Raw genomic sequence first — 22,662 nt, 5'->3', positions numbered from 1 at the left:
TTTGGTTCTCAAAAATATGTTCTCGCATTCCTTATAAAAAATCGTTGAAGTAGGTCAGTTCTTTAAACCTAGATATATCATAACTATAGAATGAAAGAGAGAGAATTATATATTTATTTTAATTTCACAGTTAAAATTTAACGCAGTAATCGTAAAAAAAAGTGTAATGTTAATAAATACATAGGTTTGATGAAACAAAGTAGTTGTACTTATGTGCCTGTGCTTAATTTGTAAAAAAATCTAGCATGTCTTGCACCCCCGGAATGGGCATTTCGCACCCCAGGTTAAGAACCACCGATCTAGAAGATATCATCAGAGATGCTTAGTTTTGCAGTTCTCAAACCGTGGATTTGTGTCTCCAGAAATAACATGCTTGTTAACAGCAAAAATATTTTAAAATAAATAAATAGAGGTGAGAAATAACAGACCTCAACCCTATTGTCCCTCTGCAAATTTGTGTACACAGAGTCAATCCCTTACCTCTCTCTAAAAGTGCAAAGTTTCAAAAAGTTCAATGAATAGAAGATTGTTTGGGCGGAACAGAACTGGACAAGGAGAAGAAGTCTGGAGATAAATGTTAGAAGGGAGGGACAGGCAGTTGAAACAAAAGTGAAACTGTTTGAGCAGCATATTCCAGAAGTCTTGAGCTCTTTCTGAGTGTAGCCTTCATTGATTTGATATCTACCATACCATTCTTTCACTAGAAGGGAAAACCTGTAATGGCAGCAGGCTGTAAGAGACCAAGTTTGGGAATATTTTAATGAAGTTCCTCTACCTGTGGGTAAGACAGGCATGTGTGCAAAATGCAGACAGTGCAACAAAGAAGTGCAAGACCTGGCTGCCCGAATGAAACAACATCATGAGACATGCTCCTTCTCAGGAGGAAGCTGCGTTGAAGATAATGAAAGCAACATGTCTGAATACGCAGGATCTTCAGGTTGGTCAACTTTTTTATTTCATACTTCTTTCTTAAGGACTGCCAGTCTTCCTTATGGACTATTTTTGAATTCTCATGTTTGAGGAAAAAAATATAGTTGTTACTCTATGGTACTATCATTTTAGATGCAGTTGTGATAAAAAATAAATAGCTGAAATAGGCAGATCTTCCTTTTACAATTTCACCTTTAAAGTAGTACTGAGTGTCGGTGAATGCAATGAGTAATACTAAATGAGCAGTATGGTAATAATAATTAAATAACTGTATTGACTTATTTTGTTTAGGAGAATCCATCCTCAACATACAGGATTCTGAAGATTATCTACCCTCAAGATCACCACCATTTTCTATAGTTTCAGAGTTATCTGCCAATGACAGTGTTTCAGTCACATCATATATGGCACAAAGCCACAGTATATCACCTGTAGAAAAAAGAAAAAAAATCTCTATCATCCAGAAACAACCATACATAAGTTTGTGATAAGAACCAGCAGATTACAAAAAGAGATAATTGATTAAAAACTTGCCTGGTTTGTTTATGCAACAAACTCTCCTTTCCGTATGATTGAGAACCCACACTTCATTAACATGGTTCAGTCATTAAGACCAGGATACAGTCCACTCAACAGAGCAGGTGTCACAGGCAAATTGCTGGATAAAGTGTATGAAAGAGAAATTGAGCAGTGTGCAAAAGGTCTAGAGGGTGAAATTGTTAACCTGAGCGTTGATGGGTAGAGCAGTGTCTACAATAATCCTGTTGCTTGTGTGACAACAGAAGAAGGGAATGTCTTCCTTACAGAAACAATTGATACATCAGGAAATACACAGACAGCAGAATACTTACAAGAAGTAGCAGTTAAAGCTATCACAGACTGAAAAAAAAATTAAAATGTCTAATACGCAGCTTGGTCACAAATGTATCCAAGATGAGAAGAAGTTTAGAAGAGAATGAAGAGAGTCACAAGCTAATAATATACGGTTGCAGTGCTCATTTGATGCACCTCTTAGCCAAAGACTGCAGTGTTTCAGAAATAAAGGCTAATGTTGTTGAAATTGCAAAATACTTCCGTAACAACCAGCTGCTCTGAAAAAAGTGTCCAAACTAACTCTCCCACAAGACGTGCGATGGAACTCAGTAGTGGACTGTTTTGAGCACTAAATCAAGAACTGGCCTAATCTGATGACAGTCTGAACAAAATCGTGAAAAAATAGATGGCACTGTCTCAGCCAAAGTTCTCAACATTGGGCTTAAGAGAAATGTTGAACACATACTGAGTACCCTGAAGCCTATTTCTGTAGCCTTGAACAAAATGCAGGGGAAATAGCTGTTTTATTGCTGATGCTGTTGAAATTTGGAAGGAATTGAGTGAGATATCTTAAAAAGAGAAATATGCAGTGACAGAGTTAAATTACAAGCCTTAAAAAACGAATGGGACAAGCACTATCTCCAGCTCATTTTCTTGCAAATATTCTCAATGCTCGGTACCAGGGTCAAACCTTAACTGCTGAAACAGAGGAGTTGGCCATGACATGGACATCCAGCAATCATCTCTCCATAATGCCAACTATAATAAACTTCAGAGCTAGGGTGAACCGTTCAAGAAATAGATGTTTGCTGATGATGTTTTAAAGAAAGTCACACCAGTGAACTGATGGAAGTCACGTAAGCACTTGGATTCAGAGACTGTTGAAGTGATAATCTCACTTTTAACAGCAGTAACTTCTTCTGCTGGTGTAGAAGGAATATTTTCTTCCTTTGGACTAATTCATCTCAAATTGAGAAATCGTTTGGGACCTGAAAAAGCAAGAAAGCTTGTTTTTCTTTTCCAGATTATGAACAAACAGGAAAAGGAAGGTGAAGACGATTGAGTTAGCTACAGAAGCTAACAAATTTATTTTAGCATGAGCTTTCGTGAGCTGCAGCTCACTTCTTCGGATGCATAGAATGGAACACACAGACAGGGGATTCTATGCATCCGAAGAAGTGAGCTGCAGCTCACGAAAGCTCATGCTAAAATAAATTTGTTAGTCTTTAAGGTGCCACAAGTACTCCTGTTCTTTTTGCGGATACAGACTAACACGGCTGCTACTCTGAAACCTACAGAAGCTAATATTTTAAGTTTCTCATGTTGAGCTGGCTGACATAATTGATTTAATTTTTGTGTTTTTTTTTAAATTTCATTTAACTATTTTAGTTAAAAACAATTTAAATAAAAACAAACCTGATTTAAAAAAAACTTGAATGTTTGACTAAATTCAAAAATTCATATGCTTGTTTTGTTAAAATATTATGTTTGCTGTTGAAGAAAAAAAACCCCAGAACACATAACATTGTTGTTTTAGTAAAATAAAACAATTTAAATGTCTGTCTGGTGATGTTCCTCTCCCAATACAGCATGGCAGAAAAATCCTCCAAATATTGATTAACCTGTTGAATTGGAGATATTTATGAAGTCATTGGGAGGTGGATTGGAATATCAAGCGGAGTGCCCCACGGGTCTGTCCTGGGGCTGGTTTTGTTCAACATCTTGAACAATGATCTGGATGATGGGATGGATTGCACCCTCAGCAAGTTTGCGGATGACACTAAGCTGCGGGGAGAGGTAGGTATGCTGGAGGGTAGGGATAGGGTCCATAGTGAACTAAACAAATTGGAGGATTGGTCTAAAGAAATCTGATGAGGTTGAACAAGGACAAGTGCAGAGTCCTGCACTTAGGATGGAAGAATCCCAGGCACTGCTACAGGCTGGGGACTGACTGGCTAAGTGGCAGTTGTGCAGAAAAGGACCTGTGGATTACAGTGGACGAGAAGCTGGATATGAGTCAACAGTGTGCCCTTGTTGCCAAGAAGGCTAACAGCATGTTGGGCTGCATTAGTAGGAATGTTGCCAGCAGATTGAGGGAAGTGATTATTTCCCTTTATTGGGCACTGGTGAGGCCACATCTGGAGTCCAGTTTTGGGTCCCTCACTACAGAAAGGATGTGGACAAATTGGCGAGAGTCCAGTAGAGGGCAACAAAAATGATTAAGGAGCTGGGGCACATGACTTATGAGGAGCAGCTGAGGGAACTGGGCTTATTTAGTCTGCAGAAGAGAAGAGTGAGGGGGGATTTGATAGCAGCCTTCAACTATCTGAAGGGGTGGGTTCCAAAGAGGATGGAGCTAGGCTGTTCCCAGTGGTGGCAGGTGATAGAACAAGAAGCAATGGTCTCAAATTGCAGTGGGTTAGGTCTAGGTTGGATATTAGGAAAAACTATTTCACTAGGAGGGTGGTGAAGCACTGGAATGGGTTACCTTGGAAAGTGGTGGAATCTCCATCTTTAGAGGTTTTTAGGGTCCAGCTTGACAAAGGCCTGGCTGGGATGATTTAGTTGGGGTTGGTCCTGCTTTGAGCAGGAGGTTGGACCAGATGGCCTCCTGAGGTCTCTTCCAACCCTAATCTTCTATGATTCTAACACCTAGATAAGTAATAGTAGGCACTGCCAGCCTGTAGACATCAGGCTTGATTTACAAAGGAGCCTAAGGGCTTGGCTACACTGGAGAGTTGCAGCGCTGGTGGTGGGTTTACAGCGCTGCAACTTACACACCGTCCACACTTGCAAGGCACATACAGTGCTGCATCTCCCTGGCTGCAGCGCTGGCTGTACTCCTGCTCTGCCTCGGGTATAACTATTGCAGCGCTGGTGATGCAGCGCTGCTCCGCCAGTGTGGCCACCAAAAGCGCTGTAATTGGCCTCCAGCAGAATTTCCCCATACTGCTTTTAACTAAAGAACTCTTTGTTTTGTTATGATGCCTCTCTTTGTTTTGTTGTGAACTCAGGGCTCCCGGAGCTGCTTATCTAAAAAACAAACACAGCTCCTGTTTGCTGTGAATGAGGCAGGCAGGGGGATGAATGTCTATAGCTAGTGTTTGCTTTAGGAGAGAAACAGCATGGCGGGGAGGGGGAGGGGGGAAGGGAGTCCCTCGGAGCAGCTGCTTATCTGGTCTGCAGGCTGTTTGCATTTAAGAGTGAATGAGGCATCGGGGAAATGGTCAGAATTTGCTGACACAGTGTCAGCTCCAAAAATCCTCTCTCTCTCTCTCCCCCACACTCCCTGTCACACTCCACCCCACCCCCCTCTTTTGAAAAGTACGTTGCAGCCATTTGAACGCTGGGATAGCTGCCCATAATGCACCACTCCCAACACCGCTGCAAATGTGGCCACACTGCAGCGCTGGTAGCTGTCAGTGTGGCCACATTCCAGCGCTTTCCCTACACAGCTGTACGAAGACAGCTGTAACTCCCAGTGCTGCACATCTGCAAGTGTAGCCAAGCCCTAAGCTAGTTAGGTGTGCAGATCCATGGGAATTGGCCACCTAACTCTCTGTGAAAATCTTCTTTGAAAATCCCAGACTAAAGTCTGATCCTGGAAGCACTCAACACGCAGAACTCCTGCTTGGTGTCAGATACACATCCCAGAACAGGGCTTGAAATGACACTTGCCTTGGTTAATGTGTGAAGTCAGTGGGAGTCTGGGCATTGAGTGCTTCTCCAGATCAGACCAATTGTGTGCTGTGTGATTTCACTCCTACAGACCAGGCCTGAGGCGAGGCACAAGATCCAGGATGTGCTGCTAGCTGCCTGGCTTCCGTGTGCAGGGGACATGGCCATCCAAACTGAAGAGCTTGTGTTCTAAATGCAGGGCACTTTGGAATGATCTCCGTGATTATTGGAGCCCAAGGGCGATGGCGAGTGGGTGAAGGACAGATACACTGTTGGCATTAGCCAGTGGGTTTTCAGTGTGGTATCACCATTGTGCTGATTTGCCATGGGCCAGGTTGTTGCTGGAGCTCAAGAAGTGGGTGTCCTGCCTGGTTCAGCCTCTCTTGGTAGCCCCTAGGGGAGAGTGAGAGACAGTGTGGACTAAGCTGCCAGCAGGGCATCCCCTCCGGATCAGACACCAACAGCACCACTGCCCAGGGTTCTGGCTGAAGCCGAAGCTGGGCTGACCGAGGGAGGAGCAATTTTAAGACACTTCCTCCCCCCCCACCCCGCATAACCACTAAGTCAGTCTGTGGCTTGGGTATCCACCTCGATTCCTCTTTGCTTCTGGGTACCCCAACAGCCCCAGCGGCAAAATCCAGCCTACCCTAGCTGCAGCTGGCAGGGAGACTTCTGCTTCCTCCTCCTCCTGCCAGATGGAGAGCTGGCCTTGGTGATCCATACAGTCACCCCCTCTGAGCCTGGTGACTGGGGTCCTCCATACCTAGGTGTGCAACCGCTGACCTCAGAATAACTGCAGCGGGTTGGGGACACAGCCGAGTGTGTGCTCAGTGACGCAGGCTTTGCTCCAGGGCTCCACCACATCCTCTCTCGAGAGCCCTCCATGGCCCTGGGCCAAGTGGCTCAAGGGACTACCCCACCCTGTATAATGATGAGTCTCCATGACAGCCTCGCTCTGCCCAGCCAATAGGCCTGCCAGCCTTCAGAGGGAAACCCCATGTGCACACACAGCAGGCCTTGCTCGGGGGCAGGCCAGGAATCTCCATGTGGCTACGAAGCTCACTTCCCAGAGATATCAGGGTGGCCACAGACCACACTGACTTTAGAGCTATCTGTAGCACACACTTCTTCAACCAGCATTCCCATCTTTCTACCCCTTTGGGGGGTGGCAGATTTTTGCTTAAAATATTTTTTTTTATATAAATACCCTTGCTGATTGCAGGCAAAACAGAGGAATTACCCCCATATTTTTTGGTGTTTGTTCTATAGGCAGGCCAGGTTTTAATGGCTTCTATCTTTATTAGTTAGGTAATTTGCATTAACACAAACGCTTTCTGGCTTGCTTTTGGATTCAAAGCCATTAGCAGCTCAGAGACTCTGTCTTAAAAGGGACACAATCAACTTTCACCAGAGTTCTGATTACTTTTAACTTTTGCTTTTAAAACACAGTGATTTTAAAAAGGAAAACACAACCTTTTGTGGCTCCCTTTGGAGCCCTTATAGGATTTTAATTAAGTGTAATGGTAGGTTTGCATTTTTTTTTACCTTTTTTATAATATATACCGCATATATACTGGGGAAAATGCACATTCCTTTTACATTGCTTTGTTTTTACATAGCTATACATAGATTACATCCCCGTTATACATTTTGGGCAGTTAAATTCCAATAGAACCCCCTTATGTTCTTTTAGCAAATCTGAGTAATAAATTGTCCATAGTCAAATGATTTCCATTAGATAGCTTTTTTGCCTGGATTATTTACAGACATTCCTTTGGAAAAGGGCCCATTTTCCTTCAGAATAGCTGCAAAGAAACCAAGAATTCTCTTTTTCTCGAACACTTTTACAACATTTAACTGCTTAATTCCCTCCAACCTCTGCAGAGTTAACTTTTCACTCTCTTTCCTTAAATCACTTGCTTATCTTCCAAAATGACACCTTAATCAATTTAGATTTTACCATTCCAAGTACTGTTTCAGGGATTTAAATTCCCCATATCTGCACTTACTCCTTTGCTTACTCCTGCCACTATGCCCTCAAGGCTTCCAACCTGTTTTCCAGTTTCTTTATTTGTTGCCTGCCTGCTTATCTGGGCCCAAACCTGTTTTTCTCATTGAACTGTCCCTTTCCATGGGCACAGGCTTGTTCCACTACCAAGTTAGCAAGGAGGGTGGGCTCCTTAACTAGCCCCCGTCCCTCCTGGTCCCTTTTCTCTTCATAATCACCCCATGGGGTGCTGTCCTCAAGGTTGGGGGTGCCATACATATGACCTTCTCCTCCTTCACCCGCTGGTGCAGGTTCCACCCAAAATTGTAGGATCCTCACAAGAGTCACCCGAATCATTCCCCGTGAGGCTTGCCACCTGGACCGAACGCACGGCCAATTGACATTTTAACTGTTCAGTTTCCTTTTCATGGCAAGCACACTGCCTTTGCGGCGTATGCTGAGCACAAACTGGTACTTGCTTAGCCAGTGCTTCCATGCGGGTGCATTCTGCCTTTTCCTGGAAGTCCTGTTTCAAGGCTTGCAACTTGTCCTGGGTATAGGCTTGGGTTGCAGCCTGGTTAGTAATCTGCGCTTTCAGTTGCTCAATTTACACCAGCTGTCGGGTACACACCTTTTCCCCAACTCCTCTTTCTGTCCCGACAACATTTGATACCACATGGCTGCTGCAGTTCAAATTACTCCCACAAAGGCCCCTAGGTTTTTACCCTTTTGCTTTTTTTACACGGAATCCCAGGGATTGTATCCCACCTTTGTGAGAGCCTTCTCCAGCCATGAGAGGTCCTCACCCCCCTTTGAAAGAGGCTGCAGGGTTCCGTCCCTCTTTGCTGCCTCCCCCATGGCTCAGGCATCAGGTTCACCTGCCTCCTGTGACACCAGCGGGCCAGGTGGCCGGACTACCGTGTCCGCGCTCCATAATGCCCGTGCGTCCAGCCTTGACCCCATCGTTGATGCCATTGCCCATGACTGCGCGACTGCTGAGTCCGCAGCTGTACCCTTCTGTTTCCTGAACATGTTATCACAATCCGGGGCTTATCCGGGGCTTACAATGTTCACGCCCCCTGGGCTGGAGGGAGAAACGCTAAGCCTCCCTCTATATTACTCGGTCCAATACCACCAAGAGTCCATACACCAAAAACCCGTCCCGGGCAGAGTGAGACACCCTATGTTCTCCTCTTCAACTCAAGCATGCTACGGCTGAGGGTGTATGCACCGAGGATTATATGCGTGGAGCGAGACTCCTTGAGTCCTCCTCCCATTACCCGGGACTTCTACAACTCTGAGGTATACCCACACGCACCCTACTCCCGCCAACTGGGGTGGAGAGAGGAATGCCAAACCTTTCTCCGGTTCTCAGACCTAATAAGAGCTATCGGTCCAATAAGGCTGAGAGTGGGCACACCTTTAATCATAAAATCCTCAACATGTAATACTAACAGTGCCAGACAGAGCAAACATGAAATATCAAGGGCAAAGCAGTTGGTGCGCTCCACAGGGCCCCCCTCCGCAAATCTCCACCAAAACTGTGACAGATTTACGTTACCAATCTGCCTGAGGTGTAAGGTGATCAGGCTGAGGCCACAGGATCTTTAGGGGAGGAGATGACGGAGCACACCAAGTGTCTAAGTTTTAAAGCTATATTAATAAAATAACAGTGGTGAGTGTTGGGACTGCTCCCACTCACTCAAAGGAAGCAAGAAAGCATTAGTACCCCAGCCCTAACCCACTTTCATACTCACAAACGCACGACAAGAGGCTGGCCAAGCCTGGGTGTTTGGAAGAAGAAGAGGGAGGGGGTGGATGGAAGTTCTTGTCCCGTGCACGGGTTGTCCAGGGTCCACTGTGATCTCTGACTTGCTTTGGCTCTTGGGAGGGTTTTTAAGTCCTGGGTTATTTGGGGCTGTTTTTGTTTAGGGCCCTCTGTTTGTGGTGCTCTTTGTACCAGTCCATACTGGCTCGCTGTGGTCTCTTCGGCTTTCCCAAAACACAGCAGCTTCAGAGACTTTGTTTTTCCCCCGGTTGGCCTTCACCATCTTATTCGCTCTCACTGTTCTCACTGCAATCTCTGCAGCCATGCTCAACTTAGTTCTCCTCTTCTCACGGCTGGGCAGCTGCAGATTTCTCGTCAAGCCCATGACCTTGGACCGAGGTCAGTATCTTATTTTCAGATGGAGCTAGCTGAAGTGTCTAGTTAACCCGTTCTCTGTTCTCATCTTCCCTCCCCCTTTGGCCTTTTGCAACCTGTAAAGGAATCTTCCAGTTTACACTCACACACCTTTGACCCTCCCCCGAAATGCCTTGCAATGCTTGTAACCGTGTTAGCAACATACAATGCTAAATTGCCTCCCCATGGGACCTCCTGAGGGAGGGAGTCCTTGGGCCCGTGACACCCCTATGGTTGCTGGGGCTGGAACGCCCTGCTAGGCCTGCTGGCTGCATTGAAGTGATGTGCTGGAGTGATCATAGCACCGGCGACACACACAATGGGTAAGGCAGGTTACTGGGTTGTAGGAAGCCAGAACCGGGCAGAATGGCTGCTGCATGGTGTGTAGGGAAGGGTGGCTGGCTTACATTGAGGATAGTATGTGATTTACTGTCCCCGGCAGATGGTTGACTCAGTAGAGCTGGCTCTATGGCTGTCCCTGGTAACAGATGCATTCCCCGACCCTGCCTTTTCTATCTGTTAATGATGTTTAACAGCTTGGGGGTCACAGCGGCCGATGGCAAAGGGTTAAAGGTGGGCTCCTATCCTCTCACTCTAGGCTCTGAGGAGCCCAGATCACACCCGTGTCCTTTAGACTTCTCTGTGCTGCTGGGACCATAGTGCTCTACCCAGCCACCCAGAAGCGACGGGGTTGTTTTCTTGCTCCATTGGCTGGCAGGGGCATGGGGCAGGGAGGAGGGAGTGCTCTGCAGCAGCATGTCCAGCACCAGTGGTGCAGCTGATGTTTGCGTTGCTCTGCAGCCCCAGCTCCGGCCGGCTCACAAGCAGCGGTTATGGACTCTGGAGGCAGTTCTAGTCAGCCAGGTGGCTGCTGTGATCCGCAGGCCTTTGTGCAGTATGAGATGAATGAGGGGTTCTGGGCATATTTGGAGGGCCCCAGGCTACATGGGCTCTTCATGGCATTTCTCAGCTGCGTGTTGGAGATTCACAGCAGGAGGCAGTGTTTGGATTTCCATGCATCTGCAGCCCGGTATATGCCAGCATTTTCCCCGTCCAACTGGCAGGGGTGTGGACAACGTGCACAGGAATTGCATCAGACTGCTTACGGAGGTCTGGCTCTAACCCCCTCCCATCAGCCACAGCTTCAGGGAACTATCCCATACCTGCTGGAGCTGCAGATACCACCATCTACGCCTTTGCTAAGTGAAGCCATTACCGATTAATAAACCTTGTCCTGAGCAGGACTCCTGGTTGAAATGATGCCCCATTATTTGATTATATACGATTACCCCATTATTTCCGTACTATCAAAATAAATCCCTGCTCCCCCCTCCCAGTCCTATTGCACTTGAAACAAACTAGCCAGCCAAGAACACCCAGGCTTTTTCTCCTTGTGACTCAGCAGCCTACCCGCCTCCCTGCTGAGTGCTTACCTCGGCAAAGAGATAAGCCTGTAACATAGCCTAGTCAGATGAAGATTGGACTGTCTATTTGCCTGTCTTTCCCCTGCATCTCACTCCTTGCTAGTAGGGACCATCTGTAGGGGGAAAGGTGGTCCAGTTTCCATGCCTGTTCAGTGCCTGGCCTCTCTGCTAAGAGTGCCAAAAAGGGATTTGGTGGCGGTTTTGTCATGTGGACACTGAGAACTGGACTGAGACCATCAACTTGGGGAGGGATAGCTCAGTGGTTTGAGCATTGGCCTGCTAAACCTAGGGTTGTGAGTTCAATCCTTGAGGGGGCCATTTGGGGCAAAAATCTGTCTGGGGATTGGTCCTGTTTTGAGCAGGGGGTTGGACTAGATGACCTCCTGAGGACCCTTCCAACCCTGATATTCTATGATTCTACCTCCTTTAACCACACCCAGCCATCAGATGGCAGCAGCAGCCTTCCAATGTTGGTGTAAGCCAGTGATCTAGAGGCAAGCAAGCTCCATCTCCATGACCTGCTGTGCTGTTCATTTCCAGTTCTTTATGGCAGGTGTCTCCAGAAAGGTTTGATTGCTAATGAGGGTGGCCAAATGCTGACAGCTCATCTACAGTGTGTTTTTATCTATCTGTTTCTTTCTAGCCATTGTTAACCCAAAGCAGCCGAAAGAGACGCCCAAAAGCTTCAGCTTTGACTATTCCTATTGGTCTCACACTACGGTAAGTGGAAACCTGCTGTTCCAGGTGGATTTTCCTGCCCTGAGGCCCTTTTGCAATGGGGAGTTTGTTAAGAAGCTGGTCTTAGATGGGATGGAGTGATCCAAAGGTTTTGATATAAGGACTAGACAGGCTGCCAGCTGTGAAAGAGGGGGCAATCTTTTTGACCATTGTACTTTAGGATTCACCTCCTTAGAGATGACTTAGCTGATCTGGTCCCAAATCAACCACTGGGTGGTGCACCAGAGCTGGTCACCCTTCCCCCTTCCAGCCACTGTGAAAGAACCCAAGCCGTGGGTTTGCAAACAGGTCCGAGGGCGGGGACACAAGCCCTTTCATTATGGCTAGATGGGAGCAGGTTCCCAGAACTATAGGTAGCAGCAGCATCCTGATATTGTTTTCTGTTGTGACTAAGGTCACAGGGTAGAAAAGGTCGAGAACTGCTGATCTAAGCTAAAAAACAATCTGTGGTAATCCCATGACAATGTAGCCCAGCCGCACAGCTGGGGTCAAGGGAATGCAGTGAAAAGTCCTGTGCCATGAATACATTCACTAAATAATTGTTCTTCAGCTGTGTTTGTGCCCTTTGTGCACTTGCTTTTCACAATTGTTTTAGCCAAGGAGTTCACTGACTGGGGTATTCACTGAAACATGAATAGTGTCTGGAAGCTCATTTTTTACTGGCTGTCTATGAGCATTGCTTCCAGGAAACTGGCATCTATCCATTCCATTCCTCCACTCAGAAAGCAGAAACACGGGGACCAATCACAGCGTGAAGTAGGAATATAGGTGACCAATCACAGCTTGAATTTTCATTACTTGCAACAAAATGCTCCCAAACAAGCTACAGGTTGAAAGTAATTCATGGGAAGTGTTTCAGTAATTTCACATAACAGACCAGCCTGAGACACAGTAACAGTCTGCTCCCAGACAATTCACACACAACTAGCCATGAAATCTGACTAGCTGTTGTGAATTCTTTGCCCAGCTGTGTTCCTGGCTCCTTACTGTGTCCCCTGTGCTCAGTGGGCACTAAAGAGCCTCAAATGTGTTAGCTACAAGGCTGGAAGGAGTGGTCGTGGGCTGTACTGGAGGTAGAAACCAGATAGCATTTCTGAGAAAGCTTTTTACCAGGACACATCAGCTGGAGCCAAGTTCCTTATTTAACAATCTATTTCAGTTTCAGTCATCTAACTCAGAAAAGGCATAGGTACTAGTGCAATCCAACCTGACACAGCTAGGCTGCAGCAAGCCAACAGCTTCCCTCAGCAGTGCAATTTCCATCTCCCCCTCCAGCCCTAAACCCCCAAATACAAATCTTACCCCTTCCCAAATGCCTGCCTGTCACAGAGCGCGTCACTCACCGCCAGACTGGCGCCTCCCCCTGGTCACTCTAGGGATTAGCTGAAGGCCAACACTCCTGTCTGCCTTCTGCACCGTCACTCCTTCTCCACAGTCCACCTGCAACTCCTTTTCCTCTGCTATCGCTGCATTTCCTTGGGCCACTTCCCCATGGCCATGGACCTTCCTAGCCTCAGCAGCCTGTCCGGAGCTCCTTCTCTTCTCCCTGGGTTCCTTCCTGCACTGCTCTGTCCATGATGCTGTCGGGTTGCAGCCTACTCCAGATACAATCCTCCCTCCTCAAGTTCCAGGCAGCTACTGAGCCCTGCTTTGCCCTGAGGCTCCTTGCTGGGACCTGATTGGCTGCTCCTCACAGCCCCTTTCCCATTGGCTGCTTTTCACACAGCCTCCCTAGGGGTCTATTAACCCCTTACTGGCCAGTGTGGGGTGGATGCCCCATCACACTGCCCAAAAGGATGGGGCTTTGCACTGTGCCTAGGCTCTGAGAGCCAGAGAGGTCTGAATGGCAAAGTCCAGGGATTCTTGTGGAGAATGCCCTACTGGCAGCTCCCTCTCTGATGTAGCCCAGAGCTGGGCAGCTTTTCAGATCCTCAGACAGGTGTGTCACAATTATAGTGAGGCGGAGTCTTGTCCAGCAATTCCCCAAGTGCATCAGAGCAGCCCTCGTCCCCATTCACGTTATCTGTACCTTGATCAGGAAGCCAAGAGCTCTCAGTGTCAGCATTGGAGTGCCACAAGAGACTGGTGCTGAGAGGTTTTCCTTGGTGGCCATATGCCATGGAAGTTAAAGGATCCCCTCCCCAATTGCTGAACCATTGCCAGGGATGCCCCAGTGTGCGTCTGGTCTTGATACACGAGTGACTCAGCAACAGTAGTATGAGAAAATAATGCAGGCTCTGATACTCCTCTGACTTGCACTAGGGTGGAACAGGAGTAACTTTGCTCCATTGAGATGAATGGAATTGCACCCAGATAAACCAGTGCAAATGAGAGAAGAATGAGGGCCAGATGTTTCCCATTTTTCTTGGTTTTTTTCCTTCCACTTTCTCTTTCACACCTTCCCTTCCTTCTGACTTCTGTCTCTGGTTTCTCCTCCCCGCAGCCCGAAGACATCAATTATGCATCTCAGAAGCAGGTGTACCAGGACATCGGGGAGGAAATGTTGCAGCATGCCTTCGAGGGCTATAACGTCTGTATCTTTGCCTATGGGCAGACAGGTGCTGGCAAATCCTACACCATGATGGGGAGGCAAGAGAAGGATCAGCAAGGCATCATCCCACAGGTAACAGAGACTATCACCACCTGGGGGAGAGCACACTGCTGGTGTGAACAAAGAATACTCATAGCTGGGTTGGGGCGGGGGGAAGCGCGTGAAGGAGAAGGAGGCTGCTGGGGGGTGGAGGGCAGGGCAGATGAATAGTTCCCATGTGGGTGAAAGGCTGTCGCCCCCTGCATGTGGGGCATTGATAGCTGCTGCGTGCCAGCAAGGAGACAGGGAGCAGTTACCTGCCAGGGGAGAGCAGGGTGACGGCAGCAAGGACTGAGGAGTCAACAGGGCTGTGGCACCAGCGAGCACAGGAGCTACCAGCCAGATGGGAAATTAACACAGAACTGGCTGCCTGGAACTTGACAAAGGGCAGGGCTGGGAGGAAGAATGGCTACTGGTCTCCTGGATTCTCTCCCAATCAGGGCAGCTGGAAAGTTACAGTTGGGAGGGGATGTGAAGCGAGGAGCCCGGGATGGGAATCAATGCAGAAGGTACGAGCTGCTTGCAGGCCATCAAGCATCTGGGGAGTCACCTGGAAAGGGTCAGGGCAGAGCAAGGGAGATCCCAGACCTGCCATGAACAGAAAGGGGGCAGTAAAAGCATCAGTCAGGGCTGGCTTTAGGCCAATCCCACCGATTCCCCGGAATCAGGCCCCACACCTAAGAGGGCCCCGCGCCTTAGGCGCCTTTTAAATTTTTTGTACATACCCGGCGGCGGTTCGGGTCTTCGGCGGCACTTCGGCGGCGGGGGGTCCTTCACTTGCTCTGGGTCTTCGGCGGCATTTCGGCGGCAGGGGGTCCGGAGTGAGTGAAAGACCCGTCGCCGCCGAAGTGCCGCCGAAGACCCGTACCGCCACCAGGTATTCAAATCGGGCCCCGCAGTTCCTAAAGCCAGCCCTGGCATCAGTCCACAGAACCTAGAGGTGAAGTAGGTGGAGGCTCTAAGCAGAGATGCCTGAGTGGCTGGGAAACCTTTGGACTGAATGACTGAGTCATACTGTGTCCTCATATACATCTCTCCAGTCCTGCGAGAGCCAGTGGCTGTGAGCGAGTGCAGGCTTTGGCCAGGCTGATCCCTGCTCTGACTCCACGCAAGGCGGGAGTTCTACCAGGCATTAACCTGGCCACAAAGGTCTGATTCGTCCCTGAGCTGAAGCAGTTGAAATCCACAGTCCTGGCAGTGCCTTTGACTGTGCCACTTACTCTAAATGTCGCTCAGAGTCACTCAGAACAGGGTGTGAGTGAGCACAGAGAACAGGCTCCCCTTCTGCCTGCCTGCCTTTCTGCGGCTCCCATTTCTGGGGTACAAGGAAGAATCCTTGTTTCCCTGGCGCCGTCCCCCCAGTGACTCTGGCTGCATTATGGGGGATGTGAGCAGCCATGTCTCCGTCTCTCCTTGTCTGCTGCAGCTGTGCGAGGACCTCTTCTCCCGAATCAACGACACCACGAATGACAACATGTCCTATTCTGTGGAGGTACGGGGCCCTTCCCGCTGACAGCGGGGGTGTTCTGCTGGGGAGAGCACCTATTGAGGAGACAGGGACGATATGTTAAGGTGGGCCGTTGCCAGCACCACTGCATGGGCCTGCCCTGCTACTTTCCTGAGTCAGTTACCCTGTGTATTAACCAAAGAGTAGCTCCCATGGAATACTACCTGCAGCTCCAGGCTCAGGCCCTTGAGGAGGCCTGCCTTCATTGCTCTGTCACTCCCAGGCCCTAGTACCCTTGCACAGAGACCTGCTCCCATCTGGTTTAAGGGAGGAGGTCTAATGAGCTACAGCTGCTCTCATGGGTCAGCAGTCATTGGCCTGCAGCCCTTGGGATGGGACAGTGGGAGAGTCCTGCTGTGATCTGGTTCCAGGCCCATGCCTGAATCTGACATCGCTGTCGAGATACATATCTCACCCAGGCCTAGCCTGCCTTCCCTGGCATCCCTTTAACTACATGGGGTTGAAGTCAACATTAGCTTGGTGACACTTTGACTGATTTAAAAGTGCCTTATATCAGTTCAGCTTAATTCAGTAACAAACCTATTTAGAATCCAGTTTAGCTAACTAAGCAACTCTGGTGTGTAGACAAAGTCACTCGCTCTTCCATAGCCCCTTGTGCAGACTGGCAGATGAGGCGTGCAGGGCCTCAGCAGGGTCAGTGGAAAGCTGGCTGCATGCTGGGCAGGGTTTGCCCATGGCCCTTATGCCAGACTCTGCCCTCATTCACGCTAACACAGCCATTGAAATCAATGGATCACTGCCTGGAAGGGGGCGGCTCCTAGAGCAAGACACTGGGTGTGTCACGGTGGTTGACAACTGGATCTGTGTTCTGTGTGATGTGGGAGCCCCTCCCCCCATTGTCAGACAAGGACCTTGTGCGCTCTGTCCCCTAGGTGAGCTACATGGAGATATATTGTGAGCGTGTGCGGGACCTGCTGAATCCCAAGAATAAGGGGAACCTGAGGGTAAGGGAGCACCCCCTCCTGGGTCCCTATGTAGAGGACCTCTCCAAGCTGGCCGTCACTTCCTACAATGACATCCAGGACCTGATGGACTCTGGGAATAAAGCCAGGTGAGAGGGGGGCACAGTCTTGGTTGCCTTTCCTTCCCTTCCCACCCTCCTGCTGTCCGGAGAATCCCCTGCTTTACATCACTCAGCGCGTGCCCCACATCTTAGGCCCCTGTCTTCTGGCTGGGAGGGCCTCAGAAATCACTCGGCTTCTTTCCTGAGCTGGCTAGGTGGGCTGCTGGTGAGAGCCCTGTTGTGCTCTTGCCTCTGTATCTCAACGAGCACAAAGCAGACAGGATCAGAGAGAGCAGCCACACTGCAGCACCCACTCACCGACCCAGGTTTGTTTTCCTCTTGTCTCCTGAGTGCTGTCCACTAGCCTGATATTGCCCTGTGATGGAGCCAATCCTGAGTCTTGACCCCAGGGAGCTGTGGAGGTGGGACTGGGCGTGTGGGACCTGGCGCAGAACCCACTGAATTCAATGGGGAGACCCTCATTGACTGCAGCAGGCTTTGTGTGAGCTTCTTAGAGGCGGAGGTGTCCAAACCAGAGCAGGGCATTAAGAGGTGCTCCAGCGTGAGCTCCACTGGCTTACACTCTTCTCAGTCCTGCCTTGCGGAGTCACCGAGCTCTGCCTGACGTCACCAGCTCTGTGCTCTGAGCAAGTGCTGCTAGTGGCTGCCAAGCTGCAGGATTCCATGCCTCCCTGCCCTCTTCCCTCCACAGGACAGTCGCTGCCACAAACATGAATGAAACCAGCAGCCGATCGCACGCTGTCTTCAACATCATCTTCACCCAGAAACGGCACGATGCAGAAACCGACGTCACCACCGAGAAGGTGAGCACAAAGGGGATGTTTCTTTATTGGGGCTGGGCAGCACTTTCCCAGTTCCTGTGCTCTGGCTGGTGGAGAGAGGGTGTGACGGTTGGGCTGAAGGTGCTGAGATAAGAGGTAGATAAATAATAAGCATCGTTGTTAGAAGGTGAGATGGAGAAGGCTATTGGAGAGCTTTGCAAGCCTTGCCTGCCATACCCCAACTCTCAGTGTCCCCTTCCCATACTGCACCCCCAGGTACGCTCCCCATGTTGGGTCCTTCAGTCCTACTCTGGGCAGGGTTTTCAGCACATTGGGGCCCCTCTGAGCCTTGCTACACATTGTAGTGGCAGTAACTGCGGGCAGCTTTCCCCGCAAAAGCCTAGTGTACGCCCGACCCTGGGTCAGTGCCAGAGCGACCGACCCAGCTTGAGCCACTTATCGGACTTCTCAAACAAACAGGGACTTGGAGCCCAACCACCCTGCAGTTTTGTTTGTTGACCAACTCCTGATTTTGCCAATCTCTCCTTGAATGGGCAGAGCTGGAAACCTGCTCTCCCTGACTCTAGATAAAACAGGACTCGGACCCAAACTGCTGTTAGTGCAAAAATAAAGCTCACCCCGGTGGAGACCATCAGGGCATATATTGAACCAATCCCTTGTTCTGGTGCCAGGGGTGCTGTGCTGCTGCCAGGATTGTCTTTTGATGAGGTCCTGACTACTTATGGCCACTAAGCACCTCAAGTTACTCTTTGCAAGAGTAGGCGTGTTAGCTGTAGTGTCCAGGCCCTATTCCAATTTGGATAAGCACATTCTTCCTCCCTCAAATCCACCTCTCCACCCCTAACAGTTTCAGTTGAACCAAGTATTTACTTCTCCTCCAAACGGCTGTGCAGCATGACTGCACACTGTTAAACAGCTGTTGCATTTCACACCAGAGGTGGTTGCATTTCAGTGGTGAATTGTGATTCCTGTTTGCACCATTTGCATAGCAATGTGTCAAGTGCTTGGGGACACTTCTGGATAGGTGCAAGTCATAGCTGTGCCCTCAATGGCAGGCATCCCTCTTTGCTTATAGGTCAGCAAAATCAGCCTGGTTGACCTGGCTGGGAGTGAACGGGCTGACTCTACAGGGGCCAAGGGCACAAGGCTAAAGGTAAGAGAAGAGCATGAGTCAGGAGCTGCACTCAGTGCTGGGTGCTTTTTGAGGTGCTGTTGGTGCACCCCAACCACGGAGGGGTGTGCTCATTTCTTTGGTGGATTCTCAGACAGCTGGAGTGCCAGTAACAACTCTCTCATCAGCCACTAAACCCACCACAACCACTGCTCCCCACTGGTTTTCTCTGGGGGACCAGCCACATGCCATGTCTTTTCTCTCCCCAGGGGGACCCTGGCAGGGAGGGAGCTGGCTGTTGGCCATGTTTGCTATCATCTGTGGATCTGAGCCTGGCTATTGTGCTGAGCTGCAGACACCCACATGCCCTTAAGCTGATTCATGTGTCAGGACCCTCTCTATCAGTTGACTTTTGGAGGCTAGATTTTCTGTCTTCCTTCAACAGGAGGGAGCGAACATCAACAAGTCTCTGACCACACTGGGGAAGGTCATCTCTGCGCTGGCTGAAATGGTAGGTCGGCCAAGGAGGTCTGTCCACAGGTGGGGCTGATTACATAGAACCACACTGTGCAGCCCTGAAGCACTGACTCACAGGTAGTCCCACTGACACTTATGGACCCATTGACATGAATCCGTGCTCACCCCATGAGTTAGGGCGGCACACACTAGGCCCCAGTGATGCTGTTGGATGAGCAGCCCTTGTAGTCCCTTGTGCCGTGACTATGAAATATCCTCCGAGGCAAACGTTCCGGGAACGAGCCAACAAAGGTGCTTTTGATGGAAACATTCCTCTCTTCCCATGGCTCAAGGACATCAGCCCCTGAGCTCACTCCCTCTTGCACACCCCTTTGCTGGCATAGAATGGCAGGTGTTCCTGATGGACTCTGGCAGCAGTGGGTGCCTGGCAGACTCCCCCAGTCTGGAGTGGGGGAATCTTTAGAATGATCCATGTTACATGGGACTGGCTGGAGTGTTGGTTGTATGCGCCTGGTGGGGCGGGGCACTTGGTGGGTGGGAAGGGTGAGCTGGGATCTCCTGGGAATGGAGATTGGGGATCGTTGATGGATATATATTAACAGATACGTTTTTAAGAGGAGCTAGAGCCATTAGGCAGCTGGGCAGGACAGGAAATGGAGCCAGGATCATGAGCGTCTCTCACCGCTTTGTTCGCTTTGTTGGTATGGGGATCCCTTTCCCTGCCCTCTGTCTGACTTTGATTTTTCTCAGTATATGCTCTCCAGGAGAGGGGTTGTTTCCCTCTGTGTTTAGGGTGCTATGGCAATCTAAATAATAACTCCCTGTCACAAGTCCTGTGCCACAGCCTGCACTTCCTCTTAGCAGAGGGGCGAGCGGGGTGGGAGGAGCCTTTGTGTGGGTTCCCCCCCCCACGCTCATCCCTCCATTGGGAGCTGCACGGCAGTGCCCATGCTCAGAGCCTGCTCTCTGTGGAGAGCTCTTCATCTCAGAGAGGTAGAAGCTTCTCCCGGGTGGTGGAGGGGAAGTTGCAGTTACCCACAGCCCCTTGTCCCGACTGAAGCAAACTGTCGTCCTCTTTGGCCTCTCTTTGTCTCACATGCTCATGTGATGGTAAACAATGTCTCTGGTTTCCTTTCAGGATTCGGGGCCCAATAAGGTATGTGCTTTGAGGGTTCTGTTCCTTGGCTTGGGTGATCAAACACGGGCAGGGGTGTTGTGGATGGAAAGGGGGAGGTTACTGAGATGCAGCCCAGGACCATGCTATTGCATGGATTTTTAAACTGAGTGCCCCATTGTTTTCAGCTCTGCTCTGAAATTCAGGCACAATTTGACCTCCAATGAGGTTCTGTGCTGCAAACCCTTGGCTCCACTGACTGGTGACCTACAGCAGAAGCAGTGCACCAAAGAGCTGGCCAACAGCAAAGCCAGTCAAAATGGTACCTATTCACTGCCCACAGAGCATCTTTTAACCTTGGGGCCCTTCAGCTCCCTGCGTTTGAGATTAATATCTCAGTGGAGCAGCTGTGATGGAGAGGAGAGCCAGGCTGGCTTTTGCTAGTCTGAGTCAGCTGGAAATGGAGGGAGGAGCGAGGCAGATTAGGCTTAGCATAGTGTTTCTCAGGTGTATTGGCATCTCCTGGGACTGTGCTGCCATTGTTGCAAGATCAGCCTAGAGCTGGAAGTCACCTGGGGACTGTTGATTCTTCTGTGTAAAATCTTTTGGGGGAATGAAGAGGATAGTTCACTGACCTAGGCACTGGTGTGTAACTGGGCTGGATGGGAGTAAGGGACGGACAAACTGGTTCTGCTGCAATAAGAATCAAACCGAACCCAAACCAAACACCTCTATTGAGGTCTGAAAATATTCAGTTCACTTCCCTCCAGTCTGTTATAGTCATCTCTGCCTTGCCTGCACTTCTGTCTCTCTCAGGTGCTGGTATGGCCCCTGTTACCATGGAAGCTGGCGCCTCACAACACCTGTGTGAGGTCGGGCGTACCGAGGCCAAGTGACTTGCCAAAGTGTCACAAGGAGTCTGGGGCAGAGCAGGGACTTGGACCCAAGTCCTTGGCTAGTGTCCTATCCATTGGACATCACATCCTGGCTGTGGAGGATGGGGGCTGGAAGTGGGAGGCAGAGTTGTTCTTTATGTGTTTCTGGTCCACTCCAAAGCAGAAAATCTCCATAGACAGACTCTTCTTGCAGGATTACTAGGTGTAGATAATTCGGACAGCATACAGTCTTTGGGTCCTTATCGAACCTCTGAACTGTAGGTGGTTTGCTCTGGGCTAGGGGAAGCTCAAAAGTGTGCCTTTGGCCAGATGTGGCTGGAAGTCACTAGGCAAATGACCCTGGTTGATACTGACTGAGAATCTACTACCTTTGAAGAGAACGAGGTGTCTCATCTCCCTCCTGTGCTCTCTTCCTCCAGAACAAAAAGAAGAAAAAGACAGACTTCATCCCGTACCGGGACTCCGTGCTGACCTGGCTTCTCCGGGAAAACCTGGGTGAGGGAAGGAGTCTGGTTCACTTAGTTTGCCCTGGTTCTGGCCTTAACTCACTGAATTTCCAGGCAACAGACCTCCAGAGGTCCCTGTCTCCTGAACTTTTGTAGTCTCCTTGCTTTAACTCCTCCTCCTCCCTTTGCCCTCCGGCTGTCAGGGACCCTCCCAACTCATTCAAAGCACCGGATGTTCCTGTGCTGGAATTCTATGTGACCATGTGAGCTGGGGGCTGCGGGGTGGGGATACTGTTTGGTATGTGTGCTCTGTGGGCAGAATGACAGGGATGCTCTGGCAGGAAGGGGAAAGCAGAGAGAAGGGGGGTTACAAAGAGGGCCCAGGAACAGATCCACTTCATGGAGCCAAGGGGTTTTTTCTCTGGCAGGTGGTAACTCCAGGACTGCTATGGTTGCTGCTCTCAGCCCTGCTGATATCAACTACGATGAGACCCTCAGTACTTTAAGGTAGGCCTTTGTGACAACAGTTCATCCCCACGTCCCCTGCACAGGGGCTGGGGAACATGGAGTGTGACATCTGAAGTCACAGCCTTAGACATTCCCCTCCTGTTGCCTTCACTGTTCCTTCATTCCACTACTGTCCCATAGCCCCTCACTGATAGAGAGCTCCCCTCTGGGCAGTGCTTATCACTGCTCTGTGTCAATGTCAAAGCAGCAGATGAGGGTCCCTAACCATTTGTTCTGTCCGTAGCGTTACAGAGCACTCTCCTCCACCTCCAGCCACTGGCCTTCCTAGTCCCTCTCCCAGCTTGGCACTAGACTACACTGTGACGCTCTCCCTTGTGTTGTTGGATTTGCTCTGTCCCGTCCCCCCTGCTGCCTGTTCCTGCAGATGGGAGTAGAATGGGGAGCCTCATGGCCGGAAGGCTCTGCCAGAAGCCA

At 49.6% G+C, this 22,662-nt stretch overlaps 1 protein-coding gene across 6 annotated transcripts in view; it reads left to right on the top strand.

Moving 5' to 3' along the window:
* Positions 1–22,662, top strand: part of KIF1A (kinesin family member 1A) — a 192,140-nt gene that overhangs the window by 58,560 nt on the left and 110,918 nt on the right. For all 6 annotated transcript variants that reach the window (XM_045029643.1, XM_045029646.1, XM_045029644.1 and 3 more), the window contains exons 3-12: positions 11,658–11,734; positions 14,196–14,375; positions 15,769–15,834; positions 16,743–16,921; positions 17,586–17,697; positions 18,752–18,829; positions 19,233–19,298; positions 20,403–20,420; positions 21,694–21,769; positions 22,149–22,227. In XM_045029643.1, the coding sequence (XP_044885578.1) occupies positions 11,658–11,734; positions 14,196–14,375; positions 15,769–15,834; positions 16,743–16,921; positions 17,586–17,697; positions 18,752–18,829; positions 19,233–19,298; positions 20,403–20,420; positions 21,694–21,769; positions 22,149–22,227 (931 nt within the window). The remainder of the gene's footprint in view (positions 1–11,657; positions 11,735–14,195; positions 14,376–15,768; positions 15,835–16,742; positions 16,922–17,585; positions 17,698–18,751; positions 18,830–19,232; positions 19,299–20,402; positions 20,421–21,693; positions 21,770–22,148; positions 22,228–22,662) is intronic.

Source organism: Mauremys mutica, chromosome 9 (assembly GCF_020497125.1).
Source record: "Mauremys mutica isolate MM-2020 ecotype Southern chromosome 9, ASM2049712v1, whole genome shotgun sequence".
In the NCBI taxonomy this organism is placed as follows: domain Eukaryota; kingdom Metazoa; phylum Chordata; order Testudines; family Geoemydidae; genus Mauremys; species Mauremys mutica.
Note: the sequence above shows the minus strand (reverse complement) of the source record. Positions and strands in the feature narration are given on the sequence as shown.